Here is a 25,612-nt window from a genome sequence, read left to right as displayed (position 1 = left end):
ATTAAATTGTCTTGTGCTATTGAGTCTGATGCTGAGACCCGTGTTGAGCCACACACTTTAGGAACCCTTCGTGTTCCATAAAACCAACATTATGTAATCAGGAGATTGGCTCATGCTTCACTGGCACGCCCTTTGAGTCCCTGGAAGACTCCGTTTCTCAGCAATGTTCTTCCTTCTCTGAGCCAAGGAAGAAAAAAAGAAACAGAGCCATGGATGCCTTGGGACACAGTGGGAGGCCATTGTGCCCCAAAACATCAATCACTATCACCACAGATGGCAAAATTAGTTTAATAGGGACACTTCAGTGGCCATGTTCCAGCTTTATCCACCATCAAAGCACTGCCACCCAAACCTGTTGGTCCGTGTGGTCTGGGTTGGTAGATATCCTGTTCTCATTGAGCCAATTCAGTAGTTTGAGTGCCTGGATAAGCGCATGGAACCAGAGTTTGTTGAAGGGCAAAACCAGCTTTTGACAGCAGTAGCTTCTTCCACTGGTGCAGAGAGAGTATTTTCTTAATTTCAGTTTATTCAATTAGTTCAGTTCAATCACTAGTTAATTTAAAATTAAGAAACAAAATGGGAGTTGAAAAAGCAGGAAAGCTTGTTTTTCTCTTCCAAAGTATGACTAAAAACTAGATGTGAGAGGATGAGATATACTAGTTTTAAAAACTTTAAGGACATGCTGACTAGGAACAATCACTTCAATTCACTGCAGATATTACTTCCTTTGTTTAATAAATCAGATAGTTTTAAATGCAGAACATGTTTTGATATTTACTGTGTGTGTGTGTGTGTGTATCCAGAACATTTTAGGTAGTTTTATTAACTAATAACAAAACAATTTTTAGATATTGTTTTTGTGCATTTTAAATTGAATTTGAATTTCCATCCCAAAAGAGCTTGACACAAATAGCAAGTAAAAAATTTATCTAATGAACAAGAAATGCATCATTTGCCATTTTCTAACATGATTAAAATTAGTAAATAAGAATCTGAATAAATGTAAGTTAAGCTACGATATTGATTAAATAAATGGTTATCTAAAAGAAGCACCAGATTTTGTGTAAAGGTGATATTTAGTTGCAAATCAGCATGTTTTAATGGTTATCAACCAATGAGAATCAACCTTTCTTTAGGAAAATAACTTAAAAGTACAAATGCAAAACGTGAGTAAATTGATCATTTACATCAAGGTTAGGTGCTTGCTGATTTAAATCAATCCTCCTGATATTTATTTTTGGCAAGAAGCCAGCAGGTAGGCATAATCAAAACCATTGAAAATAGGATTCCTGATTGAACTGACATTTCATACAAATAGTTGAATTCCCTCTGATTATTCATTACTTGATCTATACTGCATCTTCAGAGCCTCTCACTGTTTCTGAAAGAACCATTTCAAATGACATCTTTTTGTGGTATTTTTGCACTTGTCTTATTAGATTTAGAATTCCGGAATCTTTGAAACCTGAAGAACAGTTTATTTAAGTAGTTGATGTGTAATTATAAACTGTGTAATTTTATGAGCAATAACTAGAGAAACTGTCCAATTACTTTAATAAATATGTTTATAGGTGCTCATACTTTAATGGGTGAAAATAACCATTCATTTTATAAGGGCTTATCAAGCTTATATCTGGCTTATGTTTATTTTGCAGTATCAGTATTTGGGCTAGTCATTTGCTCAGTGCTACATACCCATTTATCAATGTGTATGATATCTCTCATTAATGCTGTGAATGCTAAGGTGCAGCCACTCGTGATGGAGAAATTTCTTATGATTTTGGATTTCATAAGAGTATATTAGACACACTCTATTGGTGGAATGAATTATATATAAATTGGCAATGGAGTGAGCTACTCTGCCAGGTCACAGGACATATTTTTATTTTCAGGGGTCATAACACCTACAGTAATTTTGCTTCTAAGCACTTAGAATCTCAGTGTAATGTTTCTTTATGACTTAAGTTTATTGAAGTGCTTAGCCTGAGACTGATGTAATGTTAAATAAATGTCTAATTTCTTTCTATCACTAAGGCAACATTTTTTACTCATAAATAACCACAGGATTTAGCCATAGCTTCACAATTAAGTATGATTTACTGAAATTTCATTCACTGGAGAAAACCCTCACCTCTTGTTTTCAATAAAGTGTTAGCTTACAAAGGGAGAGGTTCAAAGGGGGAAGATCGTCATTATTAGTAGTTCTACAGCAGCGTTTTTGTTATTTTCCTTGAGAAATGATTGGATTTTGAATGAAAAATAGTAAAAATCAAAAGAAAATTGTGTATCATATAAAATATATAATTCAAATAGAAAAATCTACTTTCATTATATTTGTATTTAATTTTTCTAACAGTAATGAAGTAATGTAGGGAATGATTTTAAACTCTGCAATTGCTTCTGAACTGACTTCTCAGTTTGACGGATCTTTAGTGAAATCCTATATCTTTTGTATGCAAATAATACTTTTCCTCCCTGCATACAGTCCACAATGGGCTTCACTTTTTAAAGAAATGTGACTTTGATATTTTTCAGGGATTTCTACATGCAGTATTTGAGCGACTAAAACAGTTTCTGGATTGTAGTAAGTACTTTTCTCAAGCATGCTGTCCTCTTCTGGTACATTAATAATATTAAGATTCCCCCTACCTCTAATATTTAAACAAATAGTTGGTGTCAAAGGCATTTTGACATTTTCTCATGAATACAAAACTGTGTATTTCAATGCACTTCTCAATTCTAGTGTACAGAAAAGATGTTCAGTAATAATACAGATCTTAATTTTGGGTGCCAAATAACCAAAGTCCTCTTGCCAAAAAAAAAAAGAAAAAAGAAAAGAAGAGATTTAGTCAAGAATTAATAGTAATATTAGTAAAAAGGCAATATCTCCCATATAAACCGCAGAACAAAGAGGAAACATACGAAAAAAAAAAGTTACGTACATGGAATGTAAAAAGAAACTAAGCCATCTTAAGCTTTTCCTGCGAAGATGGCCACGGATGAGTTTTGAAAAATGTCAAAGGGGAGAGAATTTGTGATTACTGCCTCCAATTTTATCATGAAACAGTCAGTAGTTTTAATCTCAAATTTCATTTACCGTGACAGGAAATATTGTGACAGATGTTTTTTTCAGGTACATTTGTCCAAATGCATTTGTGGTTCATTTAGTCCAATATCCTGTCTATGACAATGATCAGTACCAGATGCTTCAGAGGAAGGTACAAGAAACCTTGTAGGGGACAATTAGAGAACAATCTACCTATAGGGAAAGTTTATTCCTGACATTTGGTTAATGATTAGCTTATGCTTTGAAACATGAGTGTTTAATATATCTTTTGATTTTTAGCCTGTCTGATCTAGCAGTGAACGTTCTTATGTAGATATCTCTATATATGTAGCCTATTAAGACCTTGGCATACATGATAGCTTGTGGCAATGGGTTCCATAGGTTCATTGTGTCTTGTGTGCTTTTTAAAAATCCATTTACTTTTACTAGTTTTAAAATTTGTTGCTTTTCAGTTTCATTGTATGATGCTGTTTTTCTTAAGTGGGTAAATTATCACAGAGTTTACCTTTACTATACGATTCATTGTGTCTCATATACCTCTACTGTGTCTTCCTTAAAGACGTGTGTGTGTGTGTGTGTGTGTGTGTATATACACACACACACACCTCTACTGTGTCTTCCTTAAAGAGTCCCAGTCTTATCATTGTATATTTATACAGAAATGTCTCTGTGCCTTTAATCGTTTTTGTAATCAGTCTTTGAATCCATTCTGTTTTGGCTATATCTTTTTGAAATAAGGCAACCAGAAATGAACATAGTATTCCATGCTGAGGGTGTGCCATGGATTTTTAATAATGGCATTATCAACTTGTAAGTGTTTTCTATCCCCTTCCTTGTCCCTCCTAGCAGTCGTTTGCTTTTATGACAGCTTTTTCACAGAGCTGTCCATAATGATGCTCATGTTCTTTCCTGAGTTTTTATAGCTAATTTAGAAGTAGCTGTATGCCCAGTATTTGGGTCCTTGCATTTGTCAGCACTGAATTTTATCTGCGATAGTGCTACTTGTTCACTTTGCTTTATCTGCAATTAGAAAGATATGACAGCAAGAGTGAGCTGTGTCTCCAAAGATAATTTTTCCAAATTTGGATATTATGAAATAAAGCGAAGATTAAGAAATGATGTTTGTTAAATATCTGTGATTTACCAGGTAGAAGTATAGGAACAGAAAATGTATGCAGAGACCGTCTAGAAAAGACTGTTATTCTGTTCACTAAAGTGGTAAGTTTCAAGTTCACAATTCCATTACTAGAATGGAGTTTTCAATATTTTTGAATGAGTGATCCACATTAAGTTAAATATATATTCTTTAAAACTCATATGTTTTATATACTGTGAAGAAGCAGTTAATTGCAGTTCATAGCTTCACTCTCTCAAAATATAATCTTGAAAACATGTATTCCTTTAAAGAGAAGAGTATCTGCTTTATTCAGGACACCAATATGAACTGTCAGACTGTAACATACATTTAATTTTATTTTAGATAATAAAGTGTATTTCAAAAGTAAAATTTGTAGCCACTGTTTCGGGGCTTGCTCTTGATAGACATATTTTAAAAAAAGTATTGTGAATTGATCAGTGTAGGAGGTTAATATAAGAGATTGTAAACAATTTTCCAGTCTTCTTTATTAAACATCTGGACTCACTTGAAAATGTGGGTTGTGAGTAAAAAATAAGAATAGTCATGATCATATTAAGTAAGTGACTGTTCTTGATTAATTTACTTAACAAACAAACAAACAAACAAAAAACAACCCATACTGTTCAGCTGCAATTTAGTATTTTAGGTCTGCACAAGGAGTTCGTGCTTATGCCAGAAGACAGTTTTAGTAGATTTAGGTGCATCATCTTTCAGACATGCAACACCTCTAACATTCCCAGTGTTTGAGGATTCCATCTTCTGGCCCATATGACTTCTTACTTAAACATGGAGCCTGATTATCAGCGGTGCCAAGCACTTGCAGTTCCAATTGAAGTCAAGCTACAGGCACTCAGTACCTCTGAAAATTAGGCCCATAGTTCTTTGATGTCTCCTGCAAACAAAGCATTCATATATCTTTCTTTCTCATTCAAATCCCAACAACCAGAGAGTACAGGGACTGTTCCCAAATCCATCTTTCATTTATTTTCTTGGTAGATGCAAAGAAGCAATTCATTCTCTTCAGACTAGCCTCCCTGAGGATTGTATGGATGTAAGCCTTTTGGGCTCAGGTGACCTTATGTGACTCAGAGACAAGGGGGTGAGGCAGTATCTTTTATTGGACCAACTTGTGTTGATGAAAGAGACAAACTTTCAAGCTATACAGAACTTGACTACAGAAGAGTTCTGTATACAGGGCCGGTGCTTCCATTTAGGCGACCTACGCGGTTGCCTAGGGCACCAGGATTTGGGGGGTGGCAATTCGGCGGTGGGGGGGTCCTTCCGCGCTCCGGGTCTTCGGTGGTAATTCTGCGGCGGGTCCTTCACTCGCTCCGGGACCCGCTGCCAAAGTGCCCCGAAGTGCCGACGATGACCGGGAGCGTGGAAGGACCCCCATCTAGGGCTCCAAAACCCCTAGCGCCGCTCCTGTCTATATAGCTCGAAAGCTTGTCTCTTTCACCAACATAAGTTGGTCCAATAAAAGATATTGCCTCACCCACCTTGTTGCTCTTGTATCCTGGGACCAAAACAGTTACAAGAAAACTGCAAACAACATTTATGACTCAGTCATTTTTGGAATGCTAAAGAAATTTGAAGGAACTGAAGAGAAAATGCTAGAGTAATGGCCAGGAAACTAGGTAACTTAGAACACTTTAGAATTTTAATCCTTATGGAGTCAAAGGCTTCATGGAAGAAAACATAACCTGTATACTGCAGGGGAGAAGACTATACACGAACAAAGCCTGATCCATATAGGAAACTAGTCTCTCTTCTTCTTTTGTCTCTTCCCCTATTGTGCTTATCTTTCTTGGTTTCCTGTGATCTTTAACTCTGAATAAACTTGCTACAGATAGAAAATGAATGAAAGTCTAATCTTGTGCTGAGATTGAGTTTGTTGAAAGCACATTTAGAGTGCAGTAGCAGAGACAGCACTGAACAAATTGAGTTGGAAGACTTTTAACTTTCCCTATTCAAGTAGACAACTTCCATTGCTGCCTCTTACAAAGCATTTCAGAGTAGAGAATGATTACAGTCACTAATAGGGCTTATGCAAGCCTTTTGTTAACAGGCCCAGCCTTTGGCCCTGCAAAGAAGAATCAGATTTCATTTTAAAAAGTTCCCAACCTTGCAGAGACACCTTTGAAAATACATAGTTTAAAATGGTTTATATAACTAATTGCTAAGTTTTAAAGGAACAAATGCCTGGACTGGAGTGGGGGAAAGAAACTGAAGATCCCTTTGTTCGCACCTTTTTTACACAAAAAGTTATTCAGTTATAATGGAAGTAAATGTTCAGTACTTTAAATATGGTTGGAAATAGGTATGAATGGTGGATTACTAATAAGAATATTGTTAATTTGGGGGCTATCTTTTTTCTTGTTTTAGGGAAAATCAGTTCTTACATCTGTGAATTGTTACTTAGCGATAATAAAGCACTGAATAGTTGAAAAAGTACATGGTTCCTTAAACTGTCATCCTTATTAACAAAACATTGCTTTGGAAATGAGAATTAGAACACCAATAGATAAAATAAATGAATCAGTAAGCACCATAAAAGTGATTTTGTTTTAATTTAATTTTTGTGGCCAACTATTAGATTTGCACATTACATAAATGTGCTCCTGTTTTTGCAAGATGGTTTATGAAAGTCCTTTGTGCACATAAAATGTGTATGAATTAAGTAATATGTTTTTCTTCCCTCACTTTTTAGCTTTTGGACTTCCTGGACCAACATCCTTTTTCATTCACCCCTCTGATTCAGAGATCATTGGAGTTTGCTGTAAGCTATGTTTTCACAGAGGCTGGTGAAGGAGTTGCTTTTGAGCGATTCATTGTCCAGTGCATGAATTTCATTAAGATGATTGTAAAAAATTATGCTTACAAGCCATCAAAACGTTTCGAAGGTACTGCTGCTTTTTCCTCAGCATGTTTTCCCATTCTTGGGGGGGGAGCTTGCCAGCTGTGACACAACACTAACCTCAAACATTTTTTTAAAAGGCTTTTAAAAAGGTGTTTAAAATTCTTAATATTGTACTAGTTAACATGATCATATACTAAATATTGCATATTGTTAATATTTTGACTTTAAAAATCAAGCTTTAGGAAAGAATCTCCAAATCGTTCTATAATTACCACTTAAATCCATAAGAAACATGGAACAAAACAACTTTCCCACATAGAAATACAGAGAAATTACTTACTGCTTTGGCTTTCATTAACCATATAAAATAAAGAGCCCATATTTAGTTCAAGGGCCAAGTTAATTTATGGTTATTCAAACTCAGGCTACAGAATCAAAGTAAAAGTTTCAGCATGCTGTTGAATGCAATGAATTTTTCTGCAATTCTGACTCTATGGTTGATTCACAAGAGGCTGGCTCTAGCTAAATATTTTTTAATCTAATACATGGATAATTACAATTACTTTCTTTAGTGTTGAAACACATCTATCTATAGAGATTACTTAATTTTAGTTTTAGTTTCATGTTTGCGTATGATGAGACACCAGCATCTAATTGGATTCAGAAAAAAAAGTATATAATTTTCCTTTCCAAATTAAAATAATCTAGTCATTTTTTAAGAGGTTCAGAAACTCTGATGATTTTAATTCAGATTATCAAATCCAGTACTTAAAAATATGTTGCAGGAAGAACTGCAGATCTTCAATTGTTATTTGATATTTTTGTACCAGGTATTAGAATGTCAATGAACAAATTGTAACATATTTGGATTATAATGAACAGAATTAACTGCTACTTGCAGTTCCATAATTATGATTTACTTTTTGGAATTAAAGGAGGAGTCAAAATGCTTTATGTATGAAGAATACATTGTATCCTACTAAAAATTACAGCACTTACTCTTTGGGTACCAGATGAATTTTCTGAGAATTTGAAAGTAAAGCTGTTACTTAGTTTGGACTAAAATTAGTTTAAAAAATTGGTTCTTTAAGAAATTTAGCATCCTGTCAGGCCATTTTTATGTCCTGAATGATCACATGTGGTTGAAACTCACTGAAATCTCATGACTTGGTACAATTCAATAATTATTTTAGGCTTAATGGTCATTTTTAGTGTTTATTCTTCATAACTGAAAGTTTCATTTTTATCAAAGATGAAGGATAATTTTCTTCTTCTGAGAATTCCACAATGAACTGCCCTCTTTCACAATAGCTGTCATTTTGTATTATTCTCAGTGATAATGTAGCTGTAAGGGTACCCACTAACAAAAATGCCCTCTTTCAGAATGGCCACAATCTTCTAGTGTTTGTTTCCAATCAGAGTGGAGTCAAGCTGATTCAGAGAATATGGTTGCTCCTGACCGGATAGGATGACACAATCTTTCCTGAGGGTAGAATCTTTCAGTTATGAAGAACAACAACAAAAAAGACTATTAATCCGAATAATTTAATTAACATCAGAAAGTGAGCAGTCAAGACTTATTTTATGAGGCATCATTTTCACCAGTTTTTTCAGCTAATAGAACAATCTTACTTGCTAAACAGTTTAGGTGCTTTATAAGAAAGTGTCTTAAAGTCAATATGGAGATGTAAGTGTTCCTTTCACTATGAGAGTCTTCTGTCTAGCATTTTCTTTCTTTATTGATTAATAGGATTCTAGTATAACGTTAAGTCATGGACTAGTAACAGTGTATTACTATTACAGATAGCAGTCCTGAAACTCTTGAAGCACATAAGATAAAGACATCATTCTTCACTTACCCAACATTAATGGAGATATGTAGGAGATTAGTCTCTCACTATTTCCTGCTAACAGAGGAAGAATTGACAATGTGGGAAGAGGACCCAGAAGGCTTCAGTAAGAAATTACTCTGTATTTTCATCTAATTTTATTAAGATATTTAATAGTACCTGTTCCCTTTTCACAATGCATCCAAAAAATGCCCATTGTAAGATCCACAGGAGAAAGTGACTGGCATTTTTATTTGTACAGTCTTGTATAGAGAGATTACATTCTCAGGATTCTCTTCATAACCCAAGATGTGCAGTAACTCATGTTTACCTATCCATGATGTTTTCATACTGATTAAATAATAACTAATATTGTTTAAAATCATAACTAAAGTATTCACTGTATTTTTATGTAATGTTTTCTTGTTTTCTTTATGGACTCTAGCTGTAGAGGAGACAGGAGGAGATTCTTGGAAATACAGTCTCAGGGTAAGTATTTCCGTTTGAATGAAACAAGATTAATTAAAAAGAAAAGTGGTTCTTCACGCCTTTGCTGAGTGGCCTGTAGCCCAAAGGCGTGACATTTATTAAAAAAGTATAAACCAACATTTGCAGAAGAATGTGAACATATAATACTACAGATTGAAGTTCACAGTAACTATTTGAATTTGTGTTAAGATATTGACTAATGTTTAATCTTAAATACACTGGAAAGTAAGTGTGCAGTGTGCTATGGTAAAAGAGGTGGAGTTCATATTCTATACAGTACTTTAAAAATATTGAGTGAGTGAAGGTAATTTCTTTATAATATTTTTCATGTTCTATGTAAAAATTCTAGGTAAAAGACCTATCTTTCTCTGCTCTGTAGGACGTTTAGCACATCCTTGAGTATTGTAAAATAAATATTAAATAAAGGTTCCTGAGATTCTTTGGCGTAACATTTTCAAGCGTTACATTTTAAAAACCAAACTATTGTAACAACAAGATCAGAGGAAGAAGACACATGTATCTAAAAACCAAACCCCCCTACAGAATGTAACATTTCCATGGGTTTGCATCCGTAGCTTTCAAAGGCGTATTCTTTGAGTTCAAAAGCATGATGATAGAAAAGGCATAATATAGAGCATACGTCAAGGGTTGCATATGCTGTCGTGGAGGACAAAAGAGCATACACTGTGTCCGTTGACACCTAATTGTATAAAACAAACTAATTAACAAAAAAGGACAGAAACTGTGTGTGTATGTGTATGTTACACACACATGTTTTTCTATATATTTTTTCCTTAAGCTTATTGGTTTATATACATAACACACTTGAGCAAATCAAGTCAGAGAATTTAAGCAAACTTTATTTAATGTTTATATCATGCTGAAAGATGTGCCAGATTCCTTACAAAACAGAGAGAAAGCTCTGCTCTATAAAGTATACAGTCTAGATCAAAACATGAAATAAAACTGATGGTGATTAGAAACATAAAGGGCTAAGGAATGGGAGTAGGGCACAGTTACATTATTAAGATTACACATTAATTTAGCAACAGAGGGTCCTGTGGCACCTTTGAGACTAACAGAAGTACTGGGAGCATAAGCTTTCCCAGAAATCCCACTTTATTAGGGGAAGTTTCAATCCATGCTGCTCTTTGAACTCCAGTTTTGGGTACTACACTTAGGAGCCTGGATGTTCATGCATAACTCAGAATACTTCCTCTGGGACCTCTACTCTGTTTTCCTAGAAAGGAAGAGAATTGAATTAGATTGTTTTTAGAATGAGGGCTGCAAAGAGCTCTCTTTGGTCCCTCCCTAAACAGTTCTGCCCTGTTCTTCTTCAATTCATTGTTTTGTTTACCCTTCTCCTTCCCCCTCAGTTGACTTTGGTTGTACAAATGAGAGCAGCATGTTGTTTCAAGAACAGATATTCCATTTTCATTGATCACTTAATACTGGTATTCAGGACTTGTTACTCAATCCTGTGCATGCAGGGATGTACTCTGTGTTTTTTATTGGAGTCCAAAATACACTAAAAGAGGCAGCTTATATCTCTATGTATGTAACATTTTACTAATACCTTGTTTCCCTCTATTTCAATTTAAATATATACACAATACTAAAATTGCAAAAAGTTTTTTTTTTAAATTGCCTTGAGAATTGGGATTATCCTATTCCCCCTCCCCCCCCAGCGCTCACCACATTGTATTAGAAATTCTTGTGTATCACCTCCATTCTTATTTGCAATCATATAACATTCATGTGATATTGACAGCAATTCCTTGTACATGGGAAAAGAAAAAATGTTTGTATATTGTTAGCTGTCTTTTAATGCATTTTAATAATTGGAAAGAAGGAGCAGGAGCCTCTTTGTGATCAGCCAACTCTCTCCACAGACTAGCAATAATCTATAGACCACAGTTTAAGAGCCACTTGGGTAAAGTTCTACTGTATGCAAGACATTAGTAGCAAAGAACTGAAATAAATATATGCCAAGTGAAAATAGAGCAGAGAGACTTGAAGAATACATTTTGGGTAGTTTTGTTAAATATTGGAAATATAGTATAAAGGTGTAATTTGTTCATTATGGATGCTATAGGAATAAAAATTGGCTAATTAAATTTATCTCAGTTATTTTCTGATTTATTTAGTAACTGATCAGCAAACTTAGAATGTAAACCTTACATTGTGAATGTGGTACTACTGCATCAAAATCTTGCTCTAATTGAACATGCCGTATTGTGACAAAATCACTTTCAGAAAGTTGTAGTGCTGGAGTGTTTTCCTTATGAGGTATTTAGTAGTTTAAATGTATTTATTTTACTGTATATTAAAACTGGGCTAGACTTGTCTTATTTAGGTTTTATAACAGATTTGTTTTACTTTTTCAGCCATGCACAGAGGTTCTTTTTATTGATATTTTCCATGAATATAATCAAACCCTTACTCCTGTGCTTTTAGAAATGGTTCACAGTCTACAAGGTAAGATTTTAAAACTGTTTTTAAGATACTGGAATTACTATGCTATTTCACTTTGTGCAGACTGTATATTAATCCTAATGTTTATGTATTTGTGAAATCTAAATTTGTATGCTAAAATATTTCCCCCTATCTTTCAAATAATTGTAAATGATATTGGAGATGTTTTGTAAGTATATTGTGATGAAAATGAAGGGTATATTTACAGAAAGGAAATATTATGAATTTTTGTTTTCATGGGCCTAGAGTGTATGGTGTCTTTAATAACTATATAGACAACATAGGGTTTCAGGGCTGAAAAGGAGGTTATTCAGTGTTTATGGTTAGATTTCTTTAGCTGGGGCAAAATTTGGAGCAAGGTCTGTTCTTTAGTGAGGATTTAGAACTCATAGGATTTTCTACTAGTTGCTGATCACCTTCATAAGTCCCGTAAGTCATTTTACAAGGAGCTTACCAAGAAGTCCTTGATTTGTTTAAACTCTCCGGAAGAGTTTATGATGTGTCTGACATCACTGCAGAAGCCACAGAATATACTTTTAGCCACAGAATATACTTTTAGGAGATGATGCCAAAGCTTTTCAGTCATCCCTGACGTTCTAGGTGAGGTGAAGAATCTTTGGTTAGAAAAGATCAATCCTTTTCAATTAGACAGAGGTTCTCTTGGCCAAACTGAAAATAACCAGGAATGCAGCTCAGTCTCTGAGTTTTACAGTCAACCTAAAGGCGTTAGCAGGCCTCACCATACTTTTCATGATGGTAACCTTTGTTTTTACTCCATGTACTCTGTTGTCCCCATAGTGTGCATCACAGTTTATTGAAGAGATTCTTGTGGATCATCTCCATTCTTATTTGCAGTCAAAAAACATGTATGTGATATTCACAATAATTCCTTATGGCACATAGAAAAAGAAAAATGTTTGTATATGGTTAGCTGTCTTTCAGTGCCATTTAACAGTTGGAAAGGAGGAGCAGGAGACTCTTTGTGATCAACCAGCTCTCTCCTCAGACTAGCAGTGATCCATAGACCACAGTTTAAGAGTCTGTAGACCTGTCTACTCTGTAGAACCATGCAATCAGTTGTCTTAGTGTAGTCAGGCGTCAAGACATTTTAATGGATGATTGCAGAAGTTGGGCCTTAGTGCTGCTGTTTGCTAGCTCTATCTGCTTCATTCCTAGCCAAGCACAGATTTTGAGAGATGTACCGTAAAACCCTAAAATCAATTTTCACAACCCAATTACTTTTTATTTCCCACTTCTTGGGGAATTAACACATCTTTCTTTCTCCTTGGCTTGGTATTTCATTATGTTGGATTGATAGGTTTTGAAGATTGTGAAAAGGCTGCACTCTTTACTACAGATAGGTTAACTCAGTTTCTACTGACATAGTTTTGTTCTTAAACCTAGCGACAATGCCCATTGTGAGATTTCCTGCAGACTGATCTTATTTGTCATAGAAAATAACAACAAATGTCACTAGTTCTGCTTCCAAGCAGGAAGTTGTGAAAGAGTATCAATGGACTCTTTCCTGAAAGACTAGAGTTAATAGTGAGGGGATGTCCGTCAGCATTTTCTCTGTTTTTTTCCGATCCCCAAAGTTTTTCACAAAGGAGTGCCAGAGAATACCATATGACCTTGATAGCTCTGATGTCCACCTTCTGAGGTTATTTGAAGGGAGCTGCCTCTATTTCTTCCCCATCAGACTCACCTTGCAATCTGGATCAATGTCCAAAACTATGTTATGGATTTTTATGATATATTTTGAATCTGTACCTAGAGACCTTGGATATTTAAGATCTGAGATTGTTTGGATGCTTTGGTTCTGTAGGGATTACAGGTTTCTAGCATGGAGGTGGCAGAATTAGACTCCCTTAAGGTAAAAATCTGGAAATGTTCGTCACTCCTCTGCCAAAAGCTTTTTTTGAGTTCCCAAAGTAGGGACTCCACATTATTAGCTGTAAATACACTTGAAATTGTGAGGTCTCAAGTGTTGTTAGCATGGGAATGATCATTGCCGAAATTGTTTATGGCATAAAAAGTCAAAATTAAATGTTTAAATTGTTAGAACTTTATTATATTTAATTATATAACAAACAGTTTTATGTAATGTGTAGAAGTAACCAGATGGTCACTTTTTCTGCAAAAAGTCATTACTTGATAGCCATTCTTTACCGATTCCTATTTTTTTCCAGTTTTTTTTTACTTACTTACATTTATGAGTACTCTGTAGCTGCATATTTTATGATAAATGTAATTAAGTACAACTGCCAAGGCAACAAATATGGTACAATAAGGATTTGAATTTCCTTTGCTTTCTTCAATGAACATATTGTAGATACTTTTCAATCAAAAATTCAGTATTTCAGTAAGGCACAGGAATATTCTTGATATGCAGTATGTTCTCTTAATCAGAATGGGTCCTCTCTTAGAGGTTCGAAAAAAACAAAAGCATCAGTTTAACAGTGCTGTACTTTTAAATACAGGATGCATTACTTTTAGGTTTGTATTTATAGAGAGGATATTTTTGATTATATTGCTATGGCTAAATATTTTGATTCTTTGCTGTGCTCTACGTCACTGAAATATATGGCGATATACCTATCTCATAGAGCTGGAAGGGACCTTGAAAGGTCATCGAGTCCAGTCCCTTGCCTTCACTAGCAGGACCAAATATTGTCCCTGACCGATTCCCTCCCCCCCCGATCCCTAAATGGTCCCCTCAGGGATTGAACTCAGACCCCTGGGTTTAGCAGGCCAATGCTCAAACCACTGAGGGTCTTATAGTCTTTGTTTAGTTAATGCATTTTTCTATAATTGCTTTTATTTTAACTTTATTGCAGGACCTACGAATGTGGAAGATACTAATGCTCTACTGATTAAAGATGCTGGTAAATTAAATTTCACTTTGCCTTTTAAGGAATAAAGCTTGTTATGTATGTGCCTGACTTCTATAAAATGTCTGAGAAGAATTTGTGAGATGTAACTTTGACATTTTGAAAAATAATATCAAAATTATGTTCTCATAGAACTGAGTTTGAGCAGTTCAAACAGCAGAAACTATAGGCAAGAATTTTAGGAACAAGGTATTTAATAAATATAGTACTTTTCAGTACTTTTGCAAAAATTAATCCCTCAGCACTTCTGTGTGGGAGATATTCTTTCCATTTTACAAGCAAGGAAATTGAGGGCTGGACAGATGACTCGTCTAAGGCATCTGATGGAATCATTGGTTTAGAACTGTGGAGCACCTGACTCCTTTAACTACTGTGAACACTACATGACACCCCTCTCATGAGAACTTTATTTATTTGTAACTAAAGAGAACACTGAGGGAAGTTTTGTAAGGTTTTGTCATTGTTTTACTCAAATGACTCCTTTTTTAATTTCTCAATTTTCAGAATGTAAATGTTGGATAAAAAATATTCCTTACTGCACAAAAGTGATCTGAGCATAATTTTCAAGATTTATTCAATTTCAGTTTTTAGAATTTTAACAATGTTTGACTAGAGCAAAACTTAATTTCTCTGTTTTTCTCTAGTCTACAATGCAGTTGGGCTGGCCGCTTATGAGCTATTTGACAGTGTGGATTTTGATCAGTGGTTTAAAAATCAGCTGCTAGCAGAGCTACAAGTCTCTCATAACAGGTGAGCACCCTAATCTTTCTTTGTATCTTGGCTGTTTAAGTAATTTGTTGATACAAGTGTGTTAAGATGGAGTATGAAGCAAGTGCAACTCTGGTGAATATTCATTGTTTAAACATACCTGCTAAATGAGCAGAAAGGTATAAAATATTTACAGATGACTGATGTGTACACAAAAGGGTGAGCTTCCTGAAGCCCTTCACTTTTGATCTTATGCTTTTCAATACATATGTGATGGCTACTTTTAATTTTTTTTGTAAAAATTAATGTATACCTTTCTTCTTTTATACATCTGAATTTTATTAAATTTTCTCAGTACAATAAATAACACCTTTAATCATTCAGCTCACTTTGAGAAAGGCAAATACCAGTGTACTGTCCTGTTTTATATTTGATCTTTGTTTAATTCAAATGCAAACTCTCCACCCGGCCCCCAATAAACTAAAGATATGGTCACAGAGATGGATTCAGTGGGGAGAAACAGTTAAGAGGGAGTGATTAATAGGAGGGTGTCACTTAAATAATATTGCTTGTGCTATTTCTGTCTGCCAGTGGTTTTCTGCTGTAATTGTCACTGTCACATTCTGGGGTGCAACTCAGATCAGTGAAAGATTGTGTCACTGCTTCTATTATAACTCTGAGTGCCCCCAAAATGCTTCTGCTACTTGTAGCTCCCAGCCTGGGACACACATGCAGCCAGCATGCACTTTGCGTTCTCTAAACTGTACAGGCGTGATTCAGTCACTTTGGATCCAGCAGTTTGCCAGCAGTTATCCTGTTTGTTCCTTTAAAGAGACTGAACTAAACAACTTGCCACATTAACTGGAGTTAGCATTCACTTTAATTCAAACACAGCACTGTTGGTTTAGATAAATAGTAAAACAAGTTTATTAACAAAAGAAGATAAAATTTTATGTGAGTTCAAGTATAAAAGATAAATCTAGAAATGGTTACAAGCAAAGAAAAGTGAAAACACATCTTAAAGGCTAAAAACTTAATCTAGCAAGGTGCAGGCTTTATTCAAGATGGCTTTTCTCACCCACAGTCTTCCAGCAAGATGGTGGCTGAACCCGCCACTCCTTGATTAGGATCTCCTCCAGAAGTCCAAATGCACGGGTTCCTTTGTCCTCTTAGGTGAATGAGATAACTTGGGGTTTTCTTCCCCTTTCTTTTATAGTTCAGTGAACAGTTGAAATGTATTCTTCTGAAGGTTATCCCTCAGAGTAAAGTTTATTCAAGCTGTGAGGAAGGTGACATGGAGTCTGGTGGTGAAGGAAGCTCTATGCTGTTTTTTTTCTTCTGCTGTTGTTTGCTAAAATGCAAATTGTTCTGCTTCCTGCAATCTCCTCTCCCTGCTGTCTTGATGGTCCTGTTTACTGCTTATATGTAAATTGTGGAAAACACACATTCCTTTTTTTTAGGATAGATTTGTTTAACAACTTTACCATCTGGTCTTGAACATGTGCTAGTAACATCCTACAGGGGGAATTCATAATGTTACATAGAATGTTGATACATACATTTTACCATGATGTTATTGGCCAACAAGTTATTTATTTTCAAATGACACCTCAGTGCATATTTTATATAAAGATTATTAGAATACTTTGTAGGGTATGAATTCAGAGTGCTTAGGATTACAGGTCACCTTGTCTGCTTGTTTTGGATTTAGGAATCCAGAGATCAGGCTATCCTGAAACTGGTTAACTTACTTCCATGCTGTGCTAGTATTCATTGCTGGGGATTTACAAATATAATTCAGGTTTATACAAGGTGGAAAGTGCTTCTAATGTTACACAAAGTAAAATGTCTGTAGCTTTCTTTTCTGTAGAGTATGTTGTTTTTTTGGAGTATCTCAATGTGATAGGTTTCAGAGAAGAGCCAAGAGAATTAACAAAGGATTGGAAGACATGCCGTATGTGATAGACACAAGGAGCTCAATCTATTTATCTTAACAAAGAGAATGTTAAAGGGTGACTTCATCACATTTTATAACAGAGGTGGGCAAACTATGGCCCGTGGGACCGTCCTGCCCGGCCCTTGAGCTCCCGGCTCCTCCCCTGCTATCCCATCTCCCCTGCAGCCTCAGCTTGCTGTGCCGCCAGCGCTCTGGGTGGTGGGGCTGCGAGCACTGGTGGCCTGCCCCGGTGCTCTAGACTGCGTGGTGGCGTGGCTGGCTCCAGCCGGGCGGCGCGGCTGCCAGTCCTGGTGCTCTGAGCGGCATGGTAAGGGAGCGGGGGTATTGGATAAGGGACAGGGGGCCCCGGGGGGCAGACAGGGAGCAGGGGGCAGTTGGATAGGCGTGAGAGTCTCAGGGGGCCTGTCAGAGGGTGGGGGTGTGGATAGGGGTCGGGGCAGTCAGGGGACAGGGAGCAGGGGGTGTTTGATAGGGGGATTAGGGAGGGCGCAGGGGGCACGGTTAGGGGCTGGGGGTCAGGGGACAAGGAGCAGGGGGGGTTGGATGGGTCGGGAGTTCTGAGGGGGGCAGTCAGAGGGCGGGAAGTGGGAGGGGGTGGATAGGGGGCAGGGTCTAGGCTGTTTGGGGAGGCACAGCCTTCCCTACCCAGCCCTCCATACAGTTTCGGAACCCCGATGTGGCCCTCAGGTCAAAAAGTTTGCCCACCCCTGTTTTATATGTATCTACATGGGGAGCAAATATTTATTAATGGGCTCTTCTATCTAGCAGACAAAGGCTAGATGGTTAGACCCATTTAGACTGGAAAAAAGGCATACATTTTTAAGTTTGGGTAATTAGCTGTTGGAACAACTTATCAAGGGTTGTGGTGGATTCTCTGTGAGTGGCAATTTTTAATTCAAGATTGGATGTTTTATGTAGAAGTCAGACTAGATAATCACAATGGTCCCTTCTAGCCTTAGAATCTATGATAGCCCTGTATCATAGAAAATGTTAACAAATTATTTAGCTACTGAATGTGTAACTTTTAAAAGAAAATGTGATTATATTAACATATAAATTATAACCGCATAGACCCTGAGCGTCCTTGTTCCCTATACCAAATGCATAAAGGATGAAATAGGCCCTGCTGCCCCTCATTTACTTCTTACTGCTCCTGGGGGCAAAAAGGCATCCCAGCTGTGTCTGCCTCTTGATGCACTTTATATACTCATTTTTACAAAAACGGTTTACAGATGTTCTGTTTTCAAGTCCTTCCTGAAAAGGATCCAAAAGCCAGAGAAGACTACCTCAAGTTATTTGTTAGACAAGTCTCTGTGTGACCTGCATCAGACCTGGGCAACAAGACCCCTCAGGACCAGTGAGCTCTGAATCCAGAAGTGGACTACTACTCCTATTTCTGTATCCCAAAGGCCGAGGGGGGCTCAGGCCCATCCTGGACCTGCGAGACCTGAACCAGTTTGATGGTGAAGCTCAAGTTCCGCATGGTCTCCCTGGCCTCCATCATTCCCTCCCTGGATCCCGGGGACTGATACGCCACCCTCGATCTACAGGACACGTCCTTCCGTGTCCATATGTTCGAGGGGCACAGACGCTTCCTCCGTTTCACAATTGGGCAGGAGCACTACCAATTTGCGGTCCTCCCGTTTGGCCTGTCCACTACCCCCAGGGTATTTACAAATTGTATGTCAGTGGTGGCGGCCTACCTCAGGCGCCGTGGGGTCCAGATCTTCCCCTATCTGGATGACTGGCTGGTCAAGGGCAGCTCCCGGTCACAAGTGCGGGATCACATGGCGTTCCTTCTGCCCATGTGCACCACTTTGGGCCTGTTGGTAAATGACACCAAGTCCACGTTAGTCCCGGTACAATGCATAGAGTTTATCAGTGCAGTTCTGGATTCCACGTGGCCAGAGCCTCCCTCCATGGGACAGGTTCGAGACCCTGAAAGGGCTCTGTAGCGAGGCGATGACTCACCTGTGCAGCACCTCCTTCTGGTCATCCTGGGAATTAGCTTTCCAGCCTCCAGAGCGCCCTCTGCAGGTCAGCTGATGTCTTGCCTGCTGCTGGCCCCGTGTCCCTCCTGGACCCCGGTGCCTCTTTGCCTTGGGTGCTGCCCCCTGGCAGTGTCCCCACACTTTGGGTCTCCTCTCCCTGGGGAACCCCTAACCCCCATCCACACCTCGCCTCAGTGGCTGTTGCCAGTCACCATCTAGCCCCCGCTCACTGGGGCGGAACTGCAATCTGTAAACCACTCATCACTGGCAAGGGGGATTTGGACCTGCTGCCTTTGCCTGCCCTGGGCTGCATCTCTGCAACCCCAGTACCTTTCCCGGCCTTTAGCAAGGCCTGCAGCCTGGGGGTTTTCCAGGCTGGAGCTCCCTAGCTCCTCTGGCCTTCCCCTAGCTCTGCTCCCCTCTAGATACCCTGCTCAGCCTCCCAGACAGCCAGGCCCGTCTCTCTCCACAGCTAGAGAGAGACTCTTCCAGCTCCTGGCTCACTGGTCTTTTATAGGGCCAGCTGTGGCTTGATTGGGGCATGGCCCCAGCTGAAGCTGCTTCCCCAAACAGCCTAGCCTATTGGCTCCCAGGGGCAGCCCTTTCCCAGGGCTGTTTTAACCCCTTCAGGGCCAGAGCTGAGTAACCGTCTCACTACAGGCTCATCGACACAGTCACGCCAGAGCGTGCCTCCAGCTCTTGGGTTACATGTCGGTGTGCACATACTCAGGATGAGGCCCCTCCAGCTCTGGTTGGCCTCTGCGTTCTCTCAGGTCAGAGACAAGATGGACAAAGTCCTCACTGTGCCCGAACCAGTGATCACCTCCCTACCATGATGGTCCTCCCCCGGGAACATGCCTCACGGGGTCACACAGAAATGATAATGAGGCTAGTTTGGAGTTTAAGGTATTCACACGTTTTATAACTTTGTAGTTAGAAACACACAATTAAAGTCAGCATAAAAGTATTCCAAAACTTATAACACACACAAATAAAGATAGAAGTGTTACTTCTAGGGGAATTCTGTACCAAAAACCAAAAAATTCTGTGCACAATATTTTAAAATTCTGCAAAATTCTGCAAATTTTATTTGTCAAAATAACACAATATAATCATGCCAGTTTCAAGTATTTTGGTAATTTATTTCACAATACCTGTCAGCAAATATGTCTTTACAATACAGAAAAAAAAATTAAAAGATTCAGGAAAAGTTTTTTTTGACAGATTCCTTACTAGGTATATTAATACAAAACTTTGAGTAATTCATTTAAACTACAGCTGGCTGTTCTGGCACCACAGCGGCCTGTGGTGGGTGAAAGGTCGAATTGCAGCACTTTTTGGGCAGAATGTATTTTCTGCAGGGAGGAGATAAATTCTGTGTCAGACATGAATTCTGCATGTGCGCAGTGATGCAGAATTCCCCCAGGGGTAAAGTGTGATTTGAGATTTTCTCACTTTCACCAGATGCTTCTCTCACCAGCAGGGTAATTCTCACTCATACATGGAAAGACAGCACAGCAGGAGTGCGGGGAGAGTGAGTGTATGAAAAATACAGGGCAGAGCAGAACATTGATTAACAAAGTTACTAGTTCTCAGTAGTACTTAAAGTTAAACAAAACAAAAATTAAACATCAAACAATGAATTTTCAGAGATCTAACAGTGTATAGTACAGTTCCAGATTCATGAACATACATAACAAGACAGTTACGAGCTCAAGGTCAGTTCTTTAAGCAACAGCAAAATAGCTTTGGTAAGCTAGTAATGTTAGATCAGCCTTAACATATAAAAATTCAGATTTTATTTCCTCACAATTACTATGTGATCTGGATGAAAAACAGACAATTGAATTTAGGTACAAGTACTTAGTTACAAGGCATTAGGTTTAAATCCTGTAAATCAGTCCAATTGTGATTCATAGGAGACTATTTCAAATCTTAAGCCTACTTTAAGGCTCTATTCCTTTACTATTGCTAGTATAATCTTTTTTGGTAATTATGTGGAATCCTAATATCTTGATAGTATCTATGGAAGTGAGTTTTATTAAACTGGAATTTCAATTCAAGGACCCAGAACAATGGTCTGGATTTCTGGAACAAGAATCTGAACTACAAGGTTCAGGATTCTAGAAAGGCAGTATTTTCATTCTCCAAGGCCAAATTCTGACTTTTCAATCTTCCTATACATTAGAGCAAAGTGGGATTTATCTCATTTTTCCTTTTGTTGTTCTGGTGTGGGGATGATTTCTTCTTGATACCTTTGATCTTCAGGAAAGCACTTTCTTTCCTAAGGCTACTTGTATTTGAGACTTTAGTCCTTGAAGGGTCTAAAACCCAGGTTCTTGTTCATAAAGGATTTTTAGTTAAAAGATACTCTCCTGGAAAAGCAAAATCACTGAACACTGAGAATTCTAGTAACTAGCATTTTTGTCCGTGGCTGTGCCCTTTCTCTACTTGTGCTTCATGCCAAAGATATAAGGCAGTGGCTCTCAATCAGGGGTTCACGTACCCCTGGGAGTATGCAGACGTCTTCCATGGGGTACAGCAACTCATCTAGATGTTTACCTAGTTTTACAACAGGCTACAGAAAAAGCAATAGCAAAGTCAGTTAAAAACTAAAATTTCATACAGACAATGACTTGTTTATACTGTTATATATACAATACACTGAAATGTAAATACAATATTTATATTCCAATTGATTTATTTAATAATTATATGGTAAAAATGAGAAAGTAAGCAATTTGAAATTATTTTGAAATTAATGGAGATATCCCATCTCCTAGAACTGGAAGGGACCTTGAAAGGTCATCGAGTCCAGCCCCTTGCCTTCACTAGCAGAACCAAGTACTGATTTTGCCCCAGATCCCCAAGTGGCCCCCTCAAGGATTGAACTCACAACCCTGGGTTTAGCAGGCCAATGCTCAAACCACTGAGCTATCCCTCCCCCCCAATTTGTCAGTAATAGTGTGCTGTGACACTTTTTAATTTTTATGTCTGATTTTGTAAGCAAGTAGTTTTTAAGTGAAGTAAAACTTGGGGTACGCAGACAAATCAGAATCCTGAAAGGGGCACAGTAGTCTGGAAAGGCTGAGAGCCACTGTTATAAGAACCCAGAATTTGCTGGCAGACAGCTTCAGCAGGCACTTTGCCACTGACCATGGGTGGGAGTTACACAGCCCAGTGGTGAACAGCATCTTCACTCAGTGTGGAACACCTACCTGGGATCTGTTCTTCTTCTAGATAAACAGGAAGTGCATTTTGTACTGTTCCAGGAGAGCTCGGGGCCAGTTCTTCTGGGGTGATGCGCTCCTGCTCCCTTTGACAGAACACTTGAACTTTGTCTTTCCTTCTATCCCACTGCTTCCTCAAGTACCGTGGAAGATTTGACAGGACAGAGAACAAGTTATTCTCATCATGTCCAAATGGCCCAGGCAGATCTGATTCCCAGGTCCGCATAAGTCAGCTTGGCTACTCATCATCATTCATCCCTTTCCACACCTCCTGACTCACGAGAATGGCAATGTCAGACATCCTGTCCCGGAAGCTCTTCACAGTTTGGTATTTGGATGGATGTCAGACCTATAACCTTCCTGTTCTGTAACTGTTTAAGGTATACTTACTAATAGTAGATATTTGCAAGGCAGCAACGAGGAGTTCCATCCACACATTCACAAGACATGACACCTTGGTCCAAGCCTCCTGTCCTGACACATTTGTTGAGACCTCAGTTATTACAGATAGCCATATCAACTGCATCCTTACACCCTCCTCTTACGTGAATACTGCTGGTCAGTCACCCACAGTGGAATATACGTAAGGACCAGACTTTGAAGAAGAAAAGGAAGTTACTTATGCTTCGTAATTGGAGCTCTTTGAAATGTATGGTCCCCATCTATATTCCATTACCCACCCACCTGTGGATGGAGGTGCGGCTAGGCAGCTAGGAGGCACTGCCTCCGCCCTCAGGTGCCACCCCCGCAGCTCTGGCCAATGGGAGCTGCGGAGCCAGCGCTGGGGTGGGAACAGCGTGCAGAGCCGCCTATCTGTGCCTCCTCCTAGGAGCAGCAGGACATGGAGCTGCCCGAGATGAGTGCCACCTGTATTTGGTACCCTGCACCTCCTCCTGTGCCCCAACCCCATGTCCCGAACCCCATCATGCAGCCAAACTCCCTCCCAGTGCCCGCACCCTGCATACCCTCCGACACTCCAAACCCCTCGTGGCTGTTCCTCTGCGTAAGAGCAGCAGGGACATGTCGCCATTTCTGGGATAGCCACGTGGAGCCAGGTAGGGAGCTTGCCAGCTCCGCGCCAACCGGACTATAAACTGGACTGGTTTATATGCTGGTTTATAGAGCTTTCTGGTTGGTAAAGTGCCAGCTAACACAGCTTTTACTGTATTATGAATTAGGGAATATTGTGAGATAGCTTCAATTAATGTATTCCTTTACACATTGTTAAGAGGTGCATTAATGGTTGTGTGGAACGATAATATCTAGCTTGCTCGAAGATAAGAAATCTTTCCCAAAACAGTTTTGGAGGTGTTTATTTTAGAGACTCTCAGCTTTGTGGTCTCACTTGCTGGCTAAGCTTTAATTTCTAGCTTCTTTATGTCGACCTTGACCTTTTAACTAGGAGGAATTGCATTGACACACAGAAACCGAATTGCAGTATCATTTGTGTAGGTTTTTGTGTCAGTTATAAGAAGATGAATTAAAATAGCTGTTTGGATAATTATATTTTGAGACTTTTTGGTGTATTACATCTTATAAGTGTTTTAGTTTAATACATGCTTATTGAAAGTGTTAAATTGAAATCTAAACAGAAAAAGATAGGAAGAAGAAACAAGTCACTCTTTTAGTGTCTGGAATGCGTAGGAATGTTAAGAGGCCTTAGTTTCTTCCCTTACAACCCTACATTTTCACTTGAAGATAACAAGTTAACATTTATGTACTTAAAAGATCTGTTAGCTCAAGATACAGGAAAAGGATCATAAAACCATTTAAAGCAGCTCAGGATTCAACTGAAAGTCACTTGGCTTAAAATCAGGCCTTTGTTAGATTTTAATGCAAGAGTGCATGATTCAAATGGAAGCTATTTCCTGATATCATTACCTTGTAACTTCCAAGTAAAAGAGCATCAAAATTACATATTCAGGGGCCAAAATCAGGTCCTTTATGTACCATATAGCTCTATGCTAGAGATGGGATGGGATGGGAGGAGATTATCCCTAGCTGCCTATAATTTGGGTAGCCTGCCTTAATTGGCACAAGAAATGTAATTTCAAAACTAGCTTCTATTTGGGAGTGATTTGAACACCATAACCCAAACTCCCCCTCCTCCCCCCTGCACACCAAATCACCCATTCCACTGGATTATAAATGTATCACTTGACACTGAGATTGATAATGCCTTATTACTTTAGTGCTCATGCTGAAAAAGACTGCTGTCGTCTTAAATTATTAAATAAAGCTTATAAAGAATTGTTAGTGTATGCTGATATGGTTTAATCAACCTGTTAATTAGATTAATTTGGTTTGATAATACCCACTTTCTTAATTTTATTTGTTTACATGAATTATGGTCTGTTCACTTTCCTTAGTTACTTAGTTTAGCATATTAAATCCCTGTGGATGGAATGTCGTGTCCCCCCTCACACACAGAGACAAGAGTGATAAAACTTGAGGCAGAGGAGATAGTGTTCTTTGATCCATCTAGTGGTGTTCCATATAACTGCACCTGTTATGCTCACAGCACAAAAATGCTACATTGTTTTTCAGTTAAGATTTCTTTATAGCATACCTAACAAAATCTAAAAAGCAAGGAAAATAAAAGTTAATGCTTCTAACAGTATATCCTCCTAACTCTGCATGAGTAGGGATCCCAGCGTTTCAGCACTTTCTTCTTCAAACCTGAGAGTTGGTAGTCACACACTGTGCCTTCTGCACAGTCCTATGTACAGAGTGGAGACCTGGTCTTACAAGAGATGATTGGTATCATCAAATGACTGTGCCAACCCTTGTTTAAATAGTATAGCCCCTAGTGCATGTAAGTATAATTAATGCTGATTGTAGAAGAGTTTCTCACCCTTGTAGTGCTGCAGTAAAGTAATTTTCTTTCCTCATTAGCAGGTCAAAATCTTCTAATAAGGTATTCCTTAGGCTTTCCTTTTGCTCACTGCCTTAGTTGTCAAAGGCTATGTCTATACTT

The 25,612-nt window shown here is 38.3% G+C and overlaps 1 protein-coding gene across 1 annotated transcript in view; it reads left to right on the top strand.

Moving 5' to 3' along the window:
* Positions 1-25,612, top strand: part of IPO11 (importin 11) — a 230,789-nt gene that overhangs the window by 38,387 nt on the left and 166,790 nt on the right. Inside the window, exons 7-14 of the mRNA XM_054033042.1 lie at positions 2,536-2,584; positions 4,215-4,285; positions 6,916-7,108; positions 8,869-9,021; positions 9,340-9,383; positions 11,771-11,861; positions 14,696-14,743; positions 15,394-15,499. Coding sequence (XP_053889017.1) covers positions 2,536-2,584; positions 4,215-4,285; positions 6,916-7,108; positions 8,869-9,021; positions 9,340-9,383; positions 11,771-11,861; positions 14,696-14,743; positions 15,394-15,499 — 755 coding nt within the window. The remainder of the gene's footprint in view (positions 1-2,535; positions 2,585-4,214; positions 4,286-6,915; positions 7,109-8,868; positions 9,022-9,339; positions 9,384-11,770; positions 11,862-14,695; positions 14,744-15,393; positions 15,500-25,612) is intronic.

Source organism: Malaclemys terrapin, chromosome 6 (genome assembly GCF_027887155.1).
Source record: "Malaclemys terrapin pileata isolate rMalTer1 chromosome 6, rMalTer1.hap1, whole genome shotgun sequence".
Lineage (NCBI taxonomy): Eukaryota > Metazoa > Chordata > Testudines > Emydidae > Malaclemys > Malaclemys terrapin.
This window is presented reverse-complemented; position numbering and strand designations above follow the sequence as displayed.